Source organism: Stegostoma tigrinum, chromosome 42 (assembly GCF_030684315.1).
Source record: "Stegostoma tigrinum isolate sSteTig4 chromosome 42, sSteTig4.hap1, whole genome shotgun sequence".
Lineage (NCBI taxonomy): Eukaryota > Metazoa > Chordata > Chondrichthyes > Orectolobiformes > Stegostomatidae > Stegostoma > Stegostoma tigrinum.
This window is the reverse complement of record NC_081395.1, coordinates 7,018,213-7,030,853: the sequence shown is the minus strand read 5'-3', so window position 1 is coordinate 7,030,853 and position 12,641 is coordinate 7,018,213. Positions and strand designations below refer to the sequence as shown.

At 58.2% G+C, this 12,641-nt stretch overlaps 1 protein-coding gene across 1 annotated transcript in view; it reads right to left on the bottom strand.

The window, feature by feature from the left end:
- The window catches only part of LOC125449269 (EH domain-containing protein 1), a 44,323-nt gene extending 32,181 nt beyond the window's left edge, over positions 1 to 12,142 (bottom strand). Inside the window, exons 1-2 of the mRNA XM_059641512.1 lie at positions 11,691 to 12,142; positions 1,882 to 1,979 (exon numbers count right to left, since the gene is read on the bottom strand). Of these exons, the coding sequence (XP_059497495.1) occupies positions 1,882 to 1,979; positions 11,691 to 12,094 (502 nt within the window). The 5' untranslated portion in view covers positions 12,095 to 12,142. The remainder of the gene's footprint in view (positions 1 to 1,881; positions 1,980 to 11,690) is intronic.
- Between the last annotated feature and the right edge of the window lie 499 nt (positions 12,143 to 12,641).

Here is a 12,641-nt window from a genome sequence, read left to right as displayed (position 1 = left end):
GCACTGTCTAAGAGAAACAACTGGTAGATCCCTCACAATTGGGTAGAGTACTTGCTGTTTAAAACTGGGGGGGGGGGCGCGCGCGGAGGAGGGGGGGGGCGCGGAGGAGGGGGGGGGCGCGCGGAGGGGGGGGGGGCGCGGAGGGGGGGGGGGCGCGGAGGAGGGGGGGGCGCGGAGGAGGGGGGGGCGCGGAGGAGGGGGGGGGCGCGGAGGAGGGGGGGGCGCGGAGGAGGGGGGGCGCGGAGGAGGGGGGGGCGCGGAGGAGGGGGGGGCGCGGAGGAGGGGGGGGCGCGGAGGAGGGGGGGGCGCGGAGGAGGGGGGGGCGCGGAGGAGGGGGGGGCGCGGAGGAGGGGGGGGCGCGGAGGAGGGGGGGGCGCGGAGGAGGGGGGGGCGCGGAGGAGGGGGGGGCGCGGAGGAGGGGGGGGCGCGGAGGAGGGGGGGGCGCGGAGGAGGGGGGGGCGCGGAGGAGGGGGGGGCGCGGAGGAGGGGGGGGCGCGGAGGAGGGGGGGGCGCGGAGGAGGGGGGGGCGCGGAGGAGGGGGGGGCGCGGAGGAGGGGGGGGCGCGGAGGAGGGGGGGGCGCGGAGGAGGGGGGGCGCGGAGGAGGGGGGGGCGCGGAGGAGGGGGGGGCGCGAGGGGGGGCGGAGCGGAGGGGGGGGCGGAGCGGAGGGGGGGGCGGAGCAGAGGGGGGGGCGGAGCGGAGGGGACCTTCTGGAGCAGCGTGCAGAGCCCACAACTGCTGACGGGAAGCCTAGAGGAAGCAGAGCCGCAGCAGGTCCGTTGTGACACCATGCAGACAGACCAAAACCAGGACAGAGTTAAGGCAGACTACCCAAAGGCTGTCTTAATCACAATGTGAGGCACAGCCTGAACAACGAGTCTCACTCCGTGCAGTCACTGCATGTTCTGAAGGTCAGAGACAGCTCGCATTGTGCGGTTAGAACTTGGGGACAATCTGATCAGGCTGCAACACTTGTGCGAGCGGTGAAACGGCCAAACATGCAAAGTTAAACAAAAAAACGGAGGGGAGGGGAAGGGAAGGAGTTGCCAGTTGTCGCTTTATTGGTCCACCACCACAGGGCAGCAAGTCCTTAGCAGAAGTGGCCCACCTTTAAGTGACTGCATAAGCCTTGTTTCTTGTTTGCTTTCTTTCCGGTAAGGAACTTTAGGAGCAACTTTTTCACTCATAGGGTGGTGATTACAACAGTTAACAGGCATCTGGATGAATACATGAATAGGAAGGATTTAGGGGGATACAAGCCAAATGCTGGCAAAGTGGACTAGATTCATTCAGGATACCTGGTTGGTATGGATGAGTGGACTGAAGGGTCTGTTTCTGTGCTGAACAACTGACTTCTGTAGAAACAAGACGACCATTTCAGGCCAGTATCTGAAGGTTAAGAGAGGACCCCAGCATGTGCAAACTCCACACCTCTCATTTGATTCTGAAATCAAACACCTGCTTAGTGATCACTAGCAACTAGGCTAACTGGTTAATTTAAAAAACACTAACTTGAGATGTGGATAATTACACTAACCCTAAAACACCACACAGAAGTCTTCTTTGCAAACAAAAAAGCAATTTCAAGTTTTTTTTAAATTACCTACATGCTTGGGGAGTTTTCCCACAGCAATACCTTCACCGACTGGAAACCACTCTCTTGACCGATTGAATAAATTGAGAATAAATTTGGCATTCTTGCACATGCACTGAGTAATGCAACACTGAAACCTCCAACAGCTATTCCCAATTGAGCAGCATTCAAGAACAGGGAATGTCCCGTCTGGATCACAATATTTATCCCACATTAAGAGGTGGTCTGGTCACCACCCCCTTCTCCAGCTGATGACCTGCTGTGATGCCATGCTGGCTGTGCCCCTACCTCGGCTGATCCGTTGCTTCTCTCCAGACAGGATACCCGGGGTGTCGATGATGCTGATACTCTCCAGGACTGGGTTTGGCAGCTGCGCGCAATTAAACCTGAGGAGGCAAGAGAAAGGAGGCAGTCAGAAACAGTCCCACAACATTGGGTCAACTAGACTCCACCTCTACTCCAGGTTATCAGCTGAGCAATCAGACTATCCCATCTCCACCCCACCACCAAAGGCATCCCCACCCCCCCACCCATTCCTGGTATTTCTAAACCTGACAGCTTCTGTCTGGTCTATGATACAGGAGCTAGTGAGCACAACATCCCACCCCAGGAGGCACAGCATCTTGAGAACAGATCAAGTGGAAAACAGAGGCTGACAGCTGGCTGGAGTAGTTAAAGCACTGACAGTGCTCAGGACTGCCACACTACATTAACTGGTGAGAGAACACAAATTCAATAAATCATGGTTTCAAGGGGAGATTACCTCAAGCAGATATTGTTCTGATGAAGGGCTACTTGAACCAAAACAACTGATTTCTGTTTAGAGATGCTGCGAGCTTGGTCGTCAAATTCTGGTTGTGTTCTGATCTTGCAAGCTGTTGCCAGCACGTGTGCATACAGCCCTGCAAGCTCAGCCTTACATCGACAGCCTGCATTCATATAGCACCAACTGGGAAATGTGGCAAACCAACTGGCTTCAGGGTAACATTAAAACAAGAGTGTCAGGTCAAGACGTTAGAGACGGCTGAGCAAAAGCTCAGACCGAGAAGTCTGTTTTAAGGAACATTTTAAAAAGGCACAGAGCGGAGGGTTTTTGGGTGGGAATCGCAGAGTTTAGAGCCCACCTCTATGCAGCTGAAGGTACAGTCACCAAGTGTTACTGGAGACTGGGGTCAGAACTGGAACAGCGCAAAGATGGAGGGCTGGGGAGAGGGTGAGGGAAAGGGGAGGAGAAATAGACCCTCAAGGGATCAAGTTTGAGAATTTTGCAAGGCTGAGGAACCAGGTGATGACCAGCAAGCTTTCTGAAGGGGGCTGCTGTCACAAAGAGGAAGGGAGGGAGTGGGAAGGTTAGGCTAGACCAGAGGTATTGCTTTACACTTGCTGCACTGAATCCCTTCAATCCTCCCTTCCGATTTTTTTTCCCCCAAAAGTTAAAACTACAATAAACAGTCACTTTAGCTCGGAAACAATCCCGGGTGGGGTGCCCGCTCAGAACAGCCACGTTTTCACAAGAGCCTCAAATCAGCTAATGTTGCCAAATTAATACACAAAAAAGCTGCATTCCAGATCAGAGATGGAAAACATTCCCAGCAAATGGCAAGCTGCCCATTTCTGAGCAGTTCACAGCATCAGTTCCCTCCTTGGGACTGCACACCAGGTCAGGAAGAGTTTGCTGCTGATGGGTTAGTCTCGGAGATCTCATCATTACAGGACGTTTTTGCTAATTTTAAGATTACCTAACAGGGGCAGGTTGCCTGCTCTGTGTCCCTTCCCCAGCTTCAGACCGCAGCCAAGCCTACAGCAGGTCCCTAGCTGTGACTAAAACCCAAAAGTCCTGTGGGGCCATGATGCTAGAACCAACAGAGCTCTAACCAGGTCAGGAGCAGGTCAAAGGGCAGACAGCCAGGGAGCCGGGGTGGGGAAGAATGTTCAGGCACGGGTGATCAGCATCCACAATTGTTTGATTCAGGGCTGATCTGTATCCAAACTCCACCATCCTTGTGCTTACTGCTTGATAATCAAACCATTTTCAATTGGGCCCCGTATGAGTTTCTGGGCAACAGCTCCAGACTTCCACCACCTTATCTGCTCCACAGCATCATCCCACTGCCATTTTTACATACATTTGTTCTGGACTTGCTGTACTCCAGGAAATACTTTGGCACTATCAATCCCATAAATTGTCCCAAGCACCTTGATTAGCTCGCTCCTAAGCAGCCAATTTCACAGGGAATAGCAACACAGAGCAGGCAACCTGCCCCTGTTAGGTAATCTTAAAATTAGCAAAAACATCCTGTAATGATGAGATCTCCCAGACTAACCCATCAGCAGCAAACTCTTCAACACGACCGCGACTGTTCCAGCACAGCCTGCTAGCCCTGGCTCTCCGCACAAGTGTTGCCTGGCTGCTGTACCCCATCCACAGCCTGCACAATTCAGTTGCTCTTAGACAGCAGGCAAATTCACCCGAGCTGTGCCAGTAGCCAAAAGACCCAGAGGCAGCACGTTCCCAGGTCCTGTCAGCAGACTTTTGTTTTTCTGTGGGTGGTTGCTGTGGGTGGTTGGGAGGTGGAGGAGCAGGCAGAAAGGAGAGAGAAACTAAAGTTGGAGAAAGTTCCCTCATCACCGTCAAAAGTAACATGCCTCAGCTCCGCACCCTTTAGCTTTCAGTTCTTCAATTAGGTTGGGAATGTGATCAGCACAGGCTACTTGGACCAAAGTGCCTCTTTTCAAGGTGTATGACTCTATACCAGGAACATTTTCTTCCCCAGCAACTACAGGGACCCCTCAACCCTTGATCAAATCTCCTCAGGAGAGGGGATAGGCCGATCTCCTTCCCATGCACAAAGAGGTCTCATCACAAAACACGTTGGCAAGGCAGCCAGATTTTAAAACAGGGAAATAACAGATACTGTACAAGAAGCAGACTCAAGACTCACTGACACAGCAAGGGGGGCTTGAGGAGCAGCTTCCAGCTGGTACATTCCATTGTGCAGATGTCACAAATTCTCATCATGCCTCAGAGGTTCCCATACAGAAACCTCCCAAGAATTAGTCAGAGTAGTCAGCACTAGTTCCTTGGATGAAATCCCAGGACAGGGAATTTTCTTTCGGCAGGGGGTGGAATTCCTGGATGATGCACGCTTTCCGCGGCCTTAGTTTTGCCATACAGACAGTATTTGCTTTTCGGCCTCTGACAGGACCCAGCAGCTGAGACCATGGAATCAGACCACACCGGCCCCCAAAACAACTACTCAATCGTACTCAAAACAGGCAACCAGAGGCCATATCACAGCCTCATCTGAGCAGTGCTACAAGAACATGAGGGAAGCTGTCTCTTGGCAGGTGCTAAGGCCAGGAAGGAATCCTGCTCAGATCACATTGCACATCCTCTCACATCTTGCCCCTATTCAAGCAACATCTCAACCGCCTGATTAATCATTAGTGCAATTGTCACAACTGTGCAATTCAAATTGGCTGGCTCAGTAAGGTATAGCTCATTTGATTTCACTGCTCACATCAGAATGCCCGACACATGCAGCTCAGCCTCAAGGATACACAACACTCCAACCTCATGGCGACCTAGCAGATTTGACGTCGATGGAAACACAGGGAAAAAGCTCTCCAGCTAGCAGACAGATGATTGTGGCTGGTGAAGCTCAAGGTGCAACCAGAGACCACACTTGCACGGTGATATCAATTAATTGTGCAAGGTGCTGCATAAATGCAAGGATTATGCTTACAGCTAGGTTTTCCTCAGAGGCAGTGGCAAGAACACTGAAGCAGTCCTTGTTCTCATGCAGAAAGATCTGGACACCATCCAGGCTAGGACTCGGTTGATAATCGGAAAGTAACATTCACGCCACAGAAATGAGACAGTTATCTCAAATGACCAGTGCACCAGACATTGCAGTTAGATCCACCACTACCAACATCCTGAGGTTCTATTTATCACTGGTCTGCTTAAACACTAGGGCTCAGATCAGTTCAGAGACCAGGAACCCCACAGGGGGAGCAACGGCCTAGTGGTATTATCACTGGGCTGTTAATGCAGAAACCCAGTACTGTTTGGACCCAGACTGGATCCCACCTTGGCAAGTCATGGAATTAAGAATCTAACAACACTGATGAATTCATGGCTGAGTGTCAGAAAAACCCATCTGGTTCACTAAACCCCTTCAGGGAAGGGAATAGCAATCCTTGCCTGGTCACCAACAGCAATGTGGCTAGCTTTTAATTGCCTACAGTAACAAGCAGCTTAATACTATCCAGGACAAAGCTGCCTGCTTGACTGGTAACATAGGACCTTCAACACACTACCACTGACAAAGTTAGAAGTCACATCACCAGGTTACAGTCCCACAGGTTTATTCAAAATCACTGTCTGGCAGCAGTGTGTGCCATCTACAAGATGCACTGTATAACTTACCCTGGCTCCTTTGACAGCAACTCTGCTCATCTATAAGAGCTAGGAGTAGCACATACATAACGCTATAGACTGCTAGGTCCCCACTGAGCCACTCACATCCAGACTGGAATCATCAGCTCTTCTTACAGCACTGCGGAAAATTGTCTTTAAACCCCCACTGCAGCTGGCAACTCGTTTCGTACTGGGGATAGGGAAAATTCTAAACCCTAGCCAGCAACACCTATCCTGTAAATGATAGGTTAGAGAAATCTCTCCATCACCACAGGACATTGCTTGCCTTATCTTTTCCACTTCCCACACATCCTGCTCGAAACCAAACTGCCGGACACATGCCAGCTGTGGGCTGTGCAGTGCAGAGACACTGCCATCTCAGCCACTGCACCCAGATCCTACGCTGCCCAAGATAGGCAGACAGGATCAGGGGCACCATCTCCTCCTGTGTCAGCACTCCCTCTAACAGAACACGCTAGCTAAGCATCTATACTACACCAACCTCAAACTCCAAAATTTGTTAGGACAATGCACCCATTCCTGGTACGAGTCTATGAGAAAAGGCTGGAGAAGCAAGGTTGAAATCCACTTCGTGCATATTAAGAATAAAAGAGGTCACTTTTAATTGAAATAGACAAGATCCTGCAGGACCTTCACTGGGTGGAGAGACTATTTTGGATTGTGGAAGACTCTGGAATTAGGTCACTGTTTCAAAACAAGGGGTCAGCTATTTAAAGAACAGATGAAAAATGTGTCACTCAGTGTGGCAAGACATGGGAATTCTTCCTGAAAAATGGAGCAGAAACTGAGTAAAGGCAGAAGTAGAGAAATTCTCAAAGGAGGAGAGAGATTACTAGGTTGGGACAGAAGTAGTGAAGCAGTCCAAATTAATCCAAATTAAGTTTGTCACAAGGCTTGACCTCCTTCTCCACCAGAACAAAGGACAAATGCATCTCCAAATACCCACTCAACAGAAGCCTATGCGGCTCACTCACTACACGAGACATCTCCACAAGCATGAGCCAGCCCGCTCCTGCCTCTCCACATGCCACCTTTGGTATAATCCTGCTGCTGTGGAGAAGCTCCCAAAACAGTGCAAACAACAGGTCATACCAGCTGTAGCAGTGTTGGGCCAACTGAGTCAGCTATAGGGAGGGGGAGGAAACATAACCCCAACAGGGAACTTCTAGTTACACTCCTAACAGAGGGGCCTCAGCTGCTCCTTCAGGAACCAGGCAACTGGCAGGAAGAGGGGGAAATACTGAGTCACTCTCCAGGTTCCAAGACAGAGCAGTGTGAATTGGAGGTTTAAAGGTTATTAAGAGTACATCTGGAGGTAGCACCTCAGACTTTAAAGCTGTAAACAAAAAGGGACTTTCAACCCTTCAAAGGGACTTGTCACATTTTACTGTTTAATAACCTGCCCTTTAAAAGATCCATGCTCCAGAGGCTGTTCCCCAGAACGCAGAGACAAACACTGACTGCAACTGGAGGACCATCAACTGTTAAACTTGCTCTTTGCCAGAAACACCGTTTTCCAGCGTAAAGAGCTGACCTCGACAACTGTTGTAGATGTGGGCAGGTCCCAAAGGCAGAGGGATGCACTAAAGCATGGGGCAGCTCCTGCTACCAAGATGTAGTGGGGAAAGACACTGCCTGATGTCTTACTGAGGGTAAACATGGGTTTATTCAGTTATCAGCTCTCCCTGTTGCTTCGATGTATGTAAATTAGTCTTGTACACTGAAGAGATTATTTGGTTTCTTGGGAGTGTGTCAATCTCAAAAGTTTGTTTACTTAATATGCTGCATTTGTGACAATGTTAATACACAAAAAAGATTTTTGAAGAACAAAGTATATTTTAGAAAAAAGGTCTGACTGGCCCAGGCCTCCAACTAAAAACAGACTGTCTTACACATCTCCTGAAGGAGAACCCTCAGCCCACTCATTAAACATCTGACTAATAATTGATAACACTACCGTCCACAGCCAGGCATCCAGACTCCACTGCTCCCAGCTTGCTGACAACATCCTTACCCACTAACCTTCAGAATCTCAAAGGCTCTGTGGGGGCCCTTTAAAGGAATAGCCCACACAAACCAAGCCCCAGCCCACTCCACATTAACTTATTCAGGCCCACTCAGGATTCCTAATAACTTCAGCGTGGGCAGGCTTCTTCAAAGGGGACAATCCCACACACACGAAGCGGGGGACAGACTTTCAACAAAGCAGAGGTGGGGAGTAATCCAGGGGAGGGGGGAGAGAGGGAGCGAGGAGGACGACGGGGGAGAGAGAGGGGGGAGCGAGGAGGAGGGGGGGGAAGAGAGAGGGGGAGCGAGGAGGAGGGGGGGAAGAGAGAGGGGGAGCGAGGAGGAGGGGGGGAAGAGAGAGGGGGAGCGAGGAGGAGCGGGGGGGAAAGAGAGAGGGGGAGCGAGGAGGAGCGGGGGGGGAAGAGAGAGGGGGAGCGAGGAGGAGCGGGGGGGGAAGAGAGAGGGGGAGCGAGGAGGAGCGGGGGGGAAGAGAGAGGGGGAGCGAGGAGGAGCGGGGGGGAAGAGAGAGGGGGAGCGAGGAGGAGCGGGGGGGGAAGAGAGAGGGGGAGCGAGGAGGAGCGGGGGGGAAGAGAGAGGGGGAGCGAGGAGGAGCGGGGGGGAAGAGAGAGGGGGAGCGAGGAGGAGCGGGGGGGAAGAGAGAGGGGGAGCGAGGAGGAGCGGGGGGGGAAGAGAGAGGGGGAGCGAGGAGGAGCGGGGGGGAAGAGAAAGGGGGGAGCGAGGAGGAGCGGGGGGAAGAGAAAGGGGGAGCGAGGAGGAGCGGGGGGGAAGAGAAAGGGGGAGCGAGGAGGAGCGGGGGGAAGAGAGAGGGGGAGCGAGGAGGAGCGGGGGGAAGAGAGAGGGGGAGCGAGGAGGAGCGGGGGGAAGAGAGAGGGGGAGCGAGGAGGAGCGGGGGGGAAGAGAGAGGGGGAGCGAGGAGGAGGGGGGGAAGAGAGAGGGGGAGCGAGGAGGAGCGGGGGGGAAAGAGAGAGGGGGAGCGAGGAGGAGCGGGGGGGGAAGAGAGAGGGGGAGCGAGGAGGAGCGGGGGGGGAAGAGAGAGGGGGAGCGAGGAGGAGCGGGGGGGAAGAGAGAGGGGGAGCGAGGAGGAGCGGGGGGGAAGAGAGAGGGGGAGCGAGGAGGAGCGGGGGGGGAAGAGAGAGGGGGAGCGAGGAGGAGCGGGGGGGAAGAGAGAGGGGGAGCGAGGAGGAGCGGGGGGGAAGAGAGAGGGGGAGCGAGGAGGAGCGGGGGGGAAGAGAGAGGGGGAGCGAGGAGGAGCGGGGGGGGAAGAGAGAGGGGGAGCGAGGAGGAGCGGGGGGGAAGAGAAAGGGGGAGCGAGGAGGAGCGGGGGGGAAGAGAAAGGGGGAGCGAGGAGGAGCGGGGGGGAAGAGAAAGGGGGAGCGAGGAGGAGCGGGGGGGAAGAGAAAGGGGGAGCGAGGAGGAGCGGGGGGAAGAGAGAGGGGGAGCGAGGAGGAGCGGGGGGAAGAGAGAGGGGGAGCGAGGAGGAGCGGGGGGAAGAGAGAGGGGGAGCGAGGAGGAGCGGGGGGGAAGAGAGAGGGGGAGCGAGGAGGAGCGGGGGGGAAGAGAGAGGGGGAGCGAGGAGGAGCGGGGGGGAAGAGAGAGGGGGAGCGAGGAGGAGCGGGGGGGAAGAGAGAGGGGGAGCGAGGAGGAGCGGGGGGGAAGAGAGAGGGGGAGCGAGGAGGAGCGGGGGGGAAGAGAGAGGGGGAGCGAGGAGGAGCGGGGGGGAAGAGAGAGGGGGAGCGAGGAGGAGCGGGGGGGAAGAGAGAGGGGGAGCGAGGAGGAGCGGGGGGGAAGAGAGAGGGGGAGCGAGGAGGAGCGGGGGGGAAGAGAGGGGGAGCGAGGAGGAGCGGGGGGGGAAGAGAGGGGGAGCGAGGAGGAGCGGGGGGGGAAGAGAGGGGGAGCGAGGAGGAGCGGGGGGGGAAGAGAGAGGGGGAGCGAGGAGGAGCGGGGGGGAAGAGAGAGGGGGAGCGAGGAGGAGCGGGGGGGAAGAGAGAGGGGGAGCGAGGAGGAGCGGGGGGGAAGAGAGAGGGGGAGCGAGGGGGAGCGGGGGGGAGCGGGGGGGAGCGGGGGGGAGCGGGGGGGAGCGGGGGGGAGCGGGGGGGAGCGGGGGGGGAGCGGGGGGGAGCGGGGGGGAGCGGGGGGGAGCGGGGGGGAGCGGGGGGGAGCGGGGGGGAGCGGGGGGGAGCGGGGGGGAGCGGGGGGGAGCGGGGGGGAGCGGGGGGGAGCGGGGGGAGCGGGGGGGAGCGAGGGGGAGCGAGGGGGAGCGAGGGGGAGCGAGGGGGAGCGAGGGGGAGCGAGGGGGAGCGAGGGGGAGCGAGGGGGAGCGAGGAGGAGCGAGGAGGAGCGAGGAGGAGCGAGGAGGAGCGAGGAGGAGCGGGGGGGAGCGAGGAGGAGCGAGGAGGAGCGGGGGGGAGCGAGGAGGAGCGGGGGGGAGCGAGGAGGAGCGGGGGGGAGCGAGGAGGAGCGGGGGGGAGCGAGGAGGAGCGGGGGGGGAGCGAGGAGGAGCGGGGGGGGGAGCGAGGGGGAGCGGGGGGGAGCGAGGAGGAGCGGGGGGGAGCGAGGAGGAGCGGGGGGGAGCGAGGAGGAGCGGGGGGGAGCGAGGAGGAGCGGGGGGGAGCGAGGAGGAGCGGGGGGGGGAAGAGAGAGGGGGAGCGAGGAGGAGCGGGGGGGAAGAGAGAGGGGGAGCGAGGAGGAGCGGGGGGGAGCGAGGAGGAGCGGGGGGGAGCGAGGAGGAGCGGGGGGGAGCGAGGAGGAGCGGGGGGGAGCGAGGAGGAGCGGGGGGGAGCGAGGAGGAGCGGGGGGGAGCGAGGAGGAGCGGGGGGGAGCGGGGGGGAGCGGGGGGGAGCGGGGGGGAGCGGGGGGGAGCGGGGGGGAGCGGGGGGGAGCGGGGGGGAGCGGGGGGGAGCGGGGGGGAGCGGGGGGGAGCGAGGAGGAGCGAGGAGGAGCGGGGGGGAGCGAGGAGGAGCGGGGGGGAGCGAGGAGGAGCGGGGGGGAGCGAGGAGGAGCGGGGGGGGAAGAGAGAGGGGGAGCGAGGAGGAGCGGGGGGGAAGAGAGAGGGGGAGCGAGGAGGAGCGGGGGGGAAGAGAGAGGGGGAGCGAGGGGGAGCGAGGAGGAGCGGGGGGGAAGAGAGAGGGGGAGCGAGGGGGAGCGAGGAGGAGCGGGGGGGAAGAGAGAGGGGGAGCGAGGGGGAGCGGGGGGAAGAGAGGGGGAGCGAGGAGGAGGGGGGGAAGAGAGAGGGGGAGCGAGGAGGAGGGGGGGAAGAGAGAGGGGGAGCGAGGAGGAGGGGGGGAAGAGAGAGGGGGAGCGAGGAGGAGGGGGGGAAGAGAGAGGGGGAGCGAGGAGGAGGGGGGGAAGAGAGAGGGGGAGCGAGGAGGAGGGGGGGAAGAGAGAGGGGGAGCGAGGAGGAGGAGGAAGGGGGAGGAAAGTGGCTGTGGGGGAGGGGAAGAGGCTTTGGAGGATTGAGGGGGAGGGCAGATGGGGGGGGGGGAAGAGAAGAGAAAGGGACTGGACAGGGACCCCGGGGGGGGGGGGGGGTGGTGTGGGGATAAGGGATTGGACAGGGACCCCGGGGGGTGATAAGGGACTGGACAGGGACCCGGGGGGGGGGGGGGGGGCCGCTGAGGGCCGTTACCTGTTGAGGAAGGCGTTGCCGAAGGCGTTGAGTTTCCTAAAGGGCTTCTTGGGGTCGACGACCAGCGCGTTACCGGGCACCACCCCGTCCTGCTCGCCGTGCATGACGGCGATGAAGGAGTCGGTGGTGGGCTCGGGCCCGATCCTCATGCCGGGGAAGTCCTGCTCGATCAGGTGCCGGATGAAGGTGGTCTTGCCGGTCGAGTACTGGCCGACCAGCAGCACCATGGGCTTGTTGTCGAAGTCGGCCTCCTCCAGGGCGGGCGAGTGGAAGTCATGGAACCGGTAGCTCTCCTCCAGCGGCAGCAGCTTCTGTGAGTACAGCCGCTTGAGGCCGTCGCTCACCGTCTGGAAGAGCTCGGGCTCCTTCTTGCGCCGCGCGTCCTTCCCCATCCAGCTGAACATAGCAAAAGCCGGCCCTGCCCCCTCTACAACACACCCACCCGCCGCCGCCAACCGCCACTACTGGAGCCGCCGCGCCTGCGCGCTCCCCCTTAAATACGGGGCCGTCGGAGGGGCGGGAAGGATCTCGCGAGGCCCGCGCCGTCAACGCCACGCGAAGCCTACGTCATCTCACGACGCTGCCCGATGGTGAATCCGTCCCCGCCCGTCTGGTGGGCGTGTTCGGATTTCAGACACGCCCACCGGGTCTCAAAGCCTCGCCCTTTCCAATCACTCTGATGAAGGGTCTAGGCCCGAAACGTCAGCTTTTGTGCTCCTGAGATGCTGCTTGGCCTGCTGTGTTCATCCAGCCTCACATTTTATTATCTTTCCAATCACTGTCGGTTTGTGGGAGGGCGATTAAACCTGTGGGCGTGTCCCACGCTCCAGCGTTGCCACAGCCTCGCCCACCCGTGGGCGTGTCACCACTCCGCCACGCCCACCTGTTGGCGGTGTCATGTTAAAGCACCGCCCACTTATGCTCCAGCCGTCTCGGACGCGCCCACTCCGC